General features: G+C 33.8%; 1 protein-coding gene across 5 annotated transcripts in view; it reads right to left on the reverse strand.

Moving 5' to 3' along the window:
* Nucleotides 1-9,023, reverse strand: part of LOC106065042 (delta(14)-sterol reductase TM7SF2-like) — a 36,514-nt gene that overhangs the window by 6,815 nt on the left and 20,676 nt on the right. For 4 of the 5 annotated variants that reach the window (XM_056023230.1, XM_056023229.1, XM_056023232.1 and 1 more), the window contains 5 exons: nt 8,950-8,999; nt 4,393-4,527; nt 4,042-4,224; nt 2,444-2,647; nt 1,959-2,148 (listed from right to left, as the gene is read on the reverse strand). In XM_056023230.1, coding sequence (XP_055879205.1) covers nt 1,959-2,148; nt 2,444-2,647; nt 4,042-4,224; nt 4,393-4,527; nt 8,950-8,967 — 730 coding nt within the window. In that variant the 5' untranslated portion in view covers nt 8,968-8,999. Of the gene's footprint in view, nt 1-1,958; nt 2,149-2,443; nt 2,648-4,041; nt 4,225-4,392; nt 4,528-8,806; nt 8,853-8,949; nt 9,000-9,023 lie in introns of those variants that run through there. The other variant, XM_056023233.1, reaches the window with a different exon arrangement.

Below are 9,023 nucleotides of genomic sequence, written 5' to 3' on the forward strand. Positions count from 1 at the left end.
TATTTTTGGTTGTTTGGTTTCAAGATGTATGTTGACAATTTTATATTGGTGCACTACGTTTCACAGCACTGTAGACCATTATCAGTGGATGTATCTTGGGACAGTCCCAAATTGTGAAAGGGAGCATCTTCTTCTTCTTCATCGTTCTCATTGTTATGTTGGAGTGTTCATATGACTAGACCAATACATGAGATGAACTGCGCAGTGGTTTCCAAATCAGGGAGCTCTCCATATAGTTTTCTTTCTATTGGGGTGATTTGGGGCCAATGTCTTATACGGGCCTCTTGGTAGAGAGAGCAGTTTTGGAGGACGTGGTTGGCATTTTCTGGTGATACTCCACATGGGCAGATTTCACTGGTTCCAATTTTGAGCTTCCGGAACATGTGTTGTCGCATTCTGTTGTGTCCAGTCCTGACTCGAAAGATTAGACGTTGGTCTTGTCGGGATAGCTTATAGTAAGCATCATCTTTCTTGTGATTTGGATGGGAGCTCGTCCATTTCTCATTTATTTTATCTACAATTAATTTCTTCATTTCTTCTGGATAGAGTGCAGAGTTTACTTGTGAGTTTGTTCTCCCACTCTTGGCGAGTGTGTCACCCTTCTCATTTCCTGCTAGTTGTATGTGAGCTGGTATCCATTGAATAACAGTTTTTTTGCTGTTGTGGTTGAGCTTTGTAAGTGCTGTTCTGAGGTTTTTAATATAAGGGGAATCAGAGTTTTTCAAGCTTTGGAGGGTTGTTTTTGAGTCTGTTAGAAAGACAATCTGACTGTGAGGGGAACTTGGATGATTTGCTAGCATGGTAGCAGCTAGTGCTAGTGCTTCCCTTTCTGCATCTAATTCTCTGGGAGAAAGTCAAGTATTTTATGTTATTATGTGCAGGCCCCTTATTCAAGGGATGATTCAACTTGTGAAAGGGAGCATCTAATTCTACTGGAGAAAGTCAAGTATTTTATTTTATTATATGCAGGCCCCTTATTCACGGGATGATTCAACTTGTGAAAGGGAGCATCTAATTCTACTGGAGAAAGTCAAGTATTTTATTTTATTATATGCAGGCCCCTTATTCACGGGATGATTCAACCTACCCCTTAATATGATTGAGAGTCTACATCCAAAATGATGAACCTAAGAATTTGTATGTGTGTTATGGAGGGGGGTGGGAGGGAATTTTTTATCTCAAATGTTTAGCTGTAAGAAAGCAAAGGTATTTTTCTTTCTTAAGGCTACAATTGACCCCAGATAAGTTTGTGTGTGTGTGTGAGTGGCAACTATGTAGGAGGCAAAGTAAAAGTTTTGATTTTTACTTTATAGCTGTAACTATAGCTGTAACTGTTAGACAAAGGAAGTGCGAATCTAAATTGTGAAAGAGGTGTTCCTCTCAGAATGTTCCACTGTAAAATACAAAGCAAAAGTGGTGTATCTGTAAAGGGAGACAATAATTCATGGGTCAGAAGGGTGAGGGGAAGGGACTATATAATGGACAGTATTCTATGGGAAGATGCAAACATAATTCCAGACAAGATAATCATCATGTAACCAACTTTTTTCAATAGATCCAAATTTGGGGAGGTCAGCTTGTAAAGTATAAATCAGCTTTGTTGAAGGCAGTAAGAATAAATCATGAGGTTATTTCCATTACAATACCTTCTCTCTTTAGAAAGACATAAAGTGAATTTTTATCCATGTTTTATATATTAATAACTATATAAAGGTGAATTGCTTTCATAAAAATATTTTTTCATTCAGTTTACTTGTAAAAAATAATTTCATATGCATAGCACTGTTCAACCTTAATGTTGGCTCAAGGTATTTAAACAAAAATAGTTTAAAAAAAAAACACTATTACTAGACTTATAAAAACAGCTGGGTGAAATTGCTATCAAATATTTTAGTTGTTCCAATCTTTTCAAGCACTACATTCTAATTTCAATACTTTATCTTTTTTGGCTGTTTTACCATTGCATCTGTACTTGAGTCTTCCACCAGACTTGAGTGGCTGCCCTTCATAAACTGATCCAACAGGTAATAATGCAAGCACAACTTGGAAGAAAAACCAAGCTAAGAAGATCAGCATTGATTCCACTTCAAAAAATTCACCAATAATATTTCTGGGAAGTTTTGGAATTTCTAGAATGGAGCAGCGACCCTGAAAAATAACACAATTTTATATTGGTACATTTTCAAAAAAATATAATGCAAACCTATACAAAAGCCATTAATAAAATAACACAGACATTTTAGATTGCTAATATTTTTGGTTTCCCTTTGGTGCACAATATGCTAAGTTGAAAAGTTCTATTCAGAATAAGTCTACTTCATTTATTCATTAATAAAATTATTTATAAATGTTTACCTATCTTTAAATCATTTATTCCCCCCCCCCAATCAACATTTTTGTTTATCCTTAACATAAAGATTTATTTCATAAAACATTTTCTTACTTTTCTGCATGTCCAGTTGATGTAATAAACTGTAAATGGCAGAAGAAAAATAAGAAAGAATGTTCCTATAGGACCCATGAACTCATAATGAGGACTTTCTCTGGTTGACTTGGTTGGCTGTGGCTTCTCCAGTGGTGGAGGAGTCTTAAGATTCGATAACATTTCAGATCTTAGTTGATCCCTCAAACGTGCAGACTCTTCTCTCTGGTAAAAGATAGATTAAACAGAATTAAACAAGAAAATAATAATTTTGTCAACATCATTGCATTAAAAATTTGCAATAATTTTGATAATGTTCCTAGTTTGTCAATTATACTAATTACAGAAAAGCCTGATTCACAATGCATAAACTGAAGTGGCTTGGAATGAGAAGTTACTTTGAATCACAAGAGCTTTGACTTACACTTTATCAATGGCAATAACTTACTAACATGACATAGAATAAAGTTATTTCTTTTTTATGTTAAATCCTCAGAGGGTATGGCATTTCTCATTATTTCAGTTTGCTCATCTATCTCTCTATCTATTTAAGTTTTTTTCAATACCATTAACAAATTGTTCAAGGCAATACCAGATGTCTCAGCAACAGCTTTCTTGGGCCCAGCAGTATAGCAAGAGATAATGATTACAACAGTCCTTATTTAGTATGGTGGGTGAGAGAAAGGTGGAATGTAAGAGCTAACAATCGGCCAGCCTTAGTCCCTCACTAAGCAGACCCAGCCTAAACATTTTTTAACAGAATGCTAGAATCCTATGGATAATGGTGTGCAGACAGCTGGCTTGTTATGGGTGGATGGAAACAGCGTAAAGCACATAGAAAATTGTCAATGTTCTAATCAAGTAATCTGGAACCATGCGTAATTGGTGTTAAATTAACAGATTTTTTGTCGAATTGGATGAGGAAGGAACACTGTATATAATGAGAGGTTAATTAATTCTGTGGCTTACTGCAAAACAAATGGGATAAAGCAATAAAATAACCCAACCACATTGATCTGGCCAAACAAATGTCAGACCAGTGCTATTAGAGCTGTTTTGACTCTGAACATCCTCAAATCCTCATTTAAAAATCCAAGCCACCACCTGGGTTTAAGATTTAGATTTGGCAGCATTCACCAATAATAGACCAACAAACCAATAATAGACCAACAAACCAATAATAGACCAACAAACCAATAATAGACAAACAAACCAATAATAGACCAACAAACCAATAATAGACCAACATACCAATAATAGACCAACAAACCAATAATAGACCAACAAACCAATAATAGACCAACAAACTCCAATTCATAATAAATTGACAAAAAAAAAAAAAAGAAAACAATTGAAGATCAAGCAGGTAGATTAAGGAGGAAGCAGAAAGAAAATTGGGCCTAAGCTACTAAGTGAGAAAAACAAAAAGTAAACCAAAATGCAGAGCGATTAGGATGCACTTTAAGCATAATCTTTAAAAACAACATTTGTTATATTAGGATTCACTTTAAGCATAATCTTTAAAAACAACATTTGTTATATCCACAGCTAGTTATGCTATGTTAGAACATTTTATTTATTCTATACCATGTGACCCCATTTTACTGAACAAAAACTACCTCTTTCTCAAGGATGGATGATATTCTAGAGGATGTTCTGACAGGGGTAACAGAAGCCTGCTCCTGCTCTGCTGAGACGTTGGATGTTACTATTCTAGTGGTCACTGTTGTTTCCCTCTTGGAAACTCGTGATGGAGATTTCCCAGATGGACGTGGGATACGTTTGGTTGACTTTGTTACCTCCTTAAAAATTTTAAAAATTATGCCACATTATAATTTAAAAATCTTTAAAATCCTTTTTCCAAAGCTACTTAGCTTCAAATTCTAAACTAAAATGATGTACAAAGTTAAATAAAATTTATCAAGTCTTGTATGCATTAAAATGTGCTCTAAGAACTGAGAAGAACCTACTATTGTAGTTTCCACTTCAGGTTGGGGTTCAGCTTTAGGTTTCCTTCCAGAGCTTCTACTACGGCTGCGAGTAACTTTACGAGATGCTGAAGTACTTCTACCTCTGGCTTTGCTTCTTCCGGGTGACTTCGAGGTCTAGAGATGACAAAATGGAAAATAAGATAATCATAACTAGCAATTAGTAGAATTGCCTGTGGTAGTGGGAAGGAGGGGGTTCTAACATTCAAAAAAATGTTAATTTAAATAAGGTACATTATAAGGAACTTACATACATACAACTTACATGTACTTTATATAATATATAAAAAAGGATACATACTTTATACTTTATTTAATATATGAGGAAAAAGACAAAGTTTTTAATTAAAATCCATCAGAAATTTTTTGTTAAACTGTCAACATTTGACTGTCTACACTATCCTTGAATAGTCACCTATCTGCTAATTTTTTAATTAGGTCACTATCTACTGAAATGATAGAACTGGCCAGTATCAAATAATAAAACCTAAACAATGACTCTGAATCTCAGTTAGCTCCCATCCTTTCAAAGAAATGCCAAAGGTATTAGTCTTGACATTTAAAAATTCATGACAGATTCAAATTATACATTATCAAGTCATTTAAAGAAATCCTGGAGGCGCTAAAGCCTAGTGGTAAGCACTTGTTTGATTTTGGAATCTTTGGGCGCCTCTGAATCCACCCAGCTCTAATGGGTACCTGACATTAGTTGGAGAAAAGTAAAGACTGTTAGTCGTTGTGCTGGCCACATGACACCCTCATTAACCGTAGGCTACAGAAACATATGACCTTTACATCAGCTGTCCTTTAGATCACAAGGTCTGAAAGGAGAACTTTACTTAACAAATGAAAAGCTAAATGTTAGTATTAAAAAAAAATGTTTTCCACCTTTCTTGTCTTAAACAATACAGTAAGGAAACCCACTACCCATCATGTATTACATGATGCAATATGCAAAAAGTATTAGTGAATCAAAATTTTAGATGCTAATTTCCTTTTTAAGTCACTGTTGTTACCATGCAAAATGATGATGCAAGCTTGCTCTGAAAATGAACTTTTTTTTTGTCTGGTAATGCAAGAAGTTGAAGCAACTGAGATGCTTTAAACTTCTCAACTTAATTCTTAAAATGATTTTGAATTTGGCTGACAGACACATGGTGTATGGTACATAAAGATACAATAAAAGTTCCCCTTTCAGACCCTGACATCTATAGGGCAAATAATTTAAAGGACATCTGTTTTTGTGGTCCACGGTCAACGAGAGTGTCGCGACCAGCACAACGACCAACTGCATTTACTTTTCCCCAACTAGCCCAATAGAGCTGGTTGGACTCAGAGGCACCCAAAAATCCCAAAATTAAAATACCAGTTTTCACCAGGAATGAAGAGATGCAACAGCTAAGGCAATAACGGAGGGAGTGCATTAGCTATTACAATGTTTAAGCTACAATAAAAATCTGCCTGGTCCTGTGGTTTGCATTTGAAACTATGACCACAATGGCCCAAGGTGTAACTTCCACCCTGTAGGAAGCATGTTTGAGCAAGGACATAATTTTCCTTTTCTGAAAGTTAGAAAACTATATATCAAAAATAACAAACTGCACAGCAATTAATGTTCTTCAAGTTCAAACAATGCCTATTTAGATGCTGGCATGTCACCATCAATCTTGTTGAAGCCTTCCATAACCAACAACTCAGGACAGCTTTGAAAAACCTCAACAATAATAATAAGATAACTGTTCCCTAATAAGTCATCAGACATTAAAATAGAAGAAAATGAAAAAAAGTTGACATAGTGGCCAAATATGGGAGAATGAGTAAGCAGTCAAAAATGTCTCTGTATCAAGGAAAGATGAGCAAAACAATAGACTTACACTTTAGGAAAAATGATACACATTACAAGCATTACAACCATGATCTACAGTATGAGACAACACTGTGACAGCACATTTTTTGGAAGCTGAAAATTGAAACTTGTGACACCAGAGAATGCTGACCATGTCCTCAAAAGTAGGTAAGCAGTATGACAGAAAAAAAAACAAATTTATTCTACTACAACAAACAGAAGTCAAGATATTAGTTTCTAAATACAAGTTTGTGACTTAAAAAGCTTATCTTACTTTTTAATTTTTAAAAAATTCAAGATAAAACTAAAGGCATTGAAATTGAACTTAAATTTATTAAAAACAATGATGATTGATGATATAATTCCTCAAAGATTATTGTAGAAAACAGAAAGACATTTTATTATCAAACACCAAATACAACACAGCTATGGTGCAGATTATCTATCGAAGAACATGAAAATTATCTAATTATCTTACAGAATTAAACATGTCATAAACTTGTTTACTTATCTAGATGTAAATCTAGCATAGGAGGATTATTAGTATTATCTACTTGAGATCTACATTGGTGACTCTGGAAACTAAAAGTTACAAAAATTAAAGTACCCCTTCCAGAGCTTGCAGTCTAGTGGGGAGATGATGTAAAGGTCATCTTTTATCTATGATAAGGAGGTATGATTGGCCAGCACAACAATCGCCTTTCCTTTCCCCCAACTAATGTCAGGTACCCATTAAATTTGGATGTACACTAGTGCGCCCTGAAAATCCTGATATTCAAAATATGTGCTTTCACAGAGACTCAAACTAGAGACCCCACCCCTAATAAAACGCAAGTATAAAATAAAACGCAAGTATAAAATAAAACGCAAGTAAAAAGAACAATTAATGATTTGATCTAGATCAGTGGTTCCCAAACTTTTTTGTCTCGTAGACCCCTTGCCATGTTTTCTGTAGACCCCCTGCTAAATTTATATTGCATTTTAGCACATTCATAAACTAATTTTTAAACTAATTTCTAACTGCAGTGAGTCAAAGAGTGAAAAAGTAATGTAAAGCTACATCATAAGTTAGAGAGATCTATCTTTTTTTACAGATAGAATTCAAATTTAAACCTATTAAAATAACAATTACTATGTATTGCTGGAATCACCATGTACATTGAAAATGTTGTGTTTTTTTTTTTTTGTATGTTCATCATCCGTTTTTACGGATATTGTTTCATATAGGAATTCGTTGTTCTATGAAGTAGTCCTTCAAACATAAAATATTAATTTACTAATTTGCCTTATGTATTATTGTAAAAGTTTTCGAAAAGAGTTTCTCGTGTATTTGTTGATCTTTCACGTTTGGCTCAAATATTAGGCTTGCGGAGCTGTTTTCACTAACAGGAGAAGGGGTAGGCCTAAATGTGAGTTACTGGAGCCTAAACCAGTAAGCTTCGGGCAGGAGGGACTCATTAGCCTTGGCTTGCAGCCCACCTAGCCGAAGGAAAATAGAATACAAATCTCTGCTGCTTTGCAGCTATATGCCCAAACATGGGAAAGGTTTCGTGGATCAGCCCTGGGGAAAAGATATGGAGCTGAAGACCATTAGGTGGTATGCAGCTTTAATGCTCATCCCACCGATGTGCCCTTGAACTGTAGTGTTACTAAAACAAATTCGTTTCATAATATCCGATAAAGGTTTGTGTAAAACAGTTTTTAAAACTACTTGAAGGGCTGTTAAAATCAATGTTTTATCTATAGTTTGTTTCCGTATTTGGCTATAGGTAATTGGTTTCATATGATCATAAAAAGGCTCTTATTATAGACAATTGCTTATTTAACAAGGAAATAAATAATCAGCGCTTTAAAATCAAGATTTCTTTTTGTTAAACATTAGTTACATGTAGACAAAATTAACTATTTAGATTAGTATTGAAATTAAATCATACTATTTTACTTTTGATTGAGTAGATTAATATTCATTAAAAAATGAAAATTTAAGTCATGGACCCCCAATTTACTTTTTCACTTTCGTAGACCCCTTGGAAGTCTTCGTAGACCCCTAGGGGTCTATATAGACCACTTTGGGAATCACTGATCTAGATCATATACTTAAAATAAGTTAAAGTATATGCCAAATATTAGAGTACTAGAGTTATACATCATAACATGTATACAGTAAACACTACACTTAGAAGCTATTCCACTAAAATACAGTAATTTAAGTAAAAAGGAATAATAATACAATTGTTATAGATTGATGACAACGATGTAAAATTACTACATCTAGATTCTATAAATAACATAGACCTAGAATTTAAATAGAATTATATAAAATAAATATTATATTGAATATTATTGTGCAGGCTAATCTCTGTATTTATTCAGGCAATTTAATTTACAAACAATTTACCCCCAAATAATATAAAACTATATCATAGTATATCTAATGACTTTTGTACATAATATAGATCTATATCTTCCAGATCATTTGTGGACACACCTTAAAGTTAAACAAATATTATTATTATTTAGATCTATTATATAATGGCAAAACTATGGTACCATTTGGACACCCAATGACAGATGATTTGAATTTTAAAGGTTAAAGGTAAATCTAAAGGGAAATTACTCTTGAATAAAATAAAGTATATAATGCACAAACCTATATATTGTATTATTAGAAGTTCATAAAAAAAGATATTCACCTTTTTGGGGCTGGACATTTTCTTTTATTTATATATCAATGTGCTAACACCTGAGAAAATAAAATACAAAACAA

This window comes from Biomphalaria glabrata, chromosome 3 (assembly GCF_947242115.1).
Source record: "Biomphalaria glabrata chromosome 3, xgBioGlab47.1, whole genome shotgun sequence".
Lineage (NCBI taxonomy): Eukaryota > Metazoa > Mollusca > Gastropoda > Planorbidae > Biomphalaria > Biomphalaria glabrata.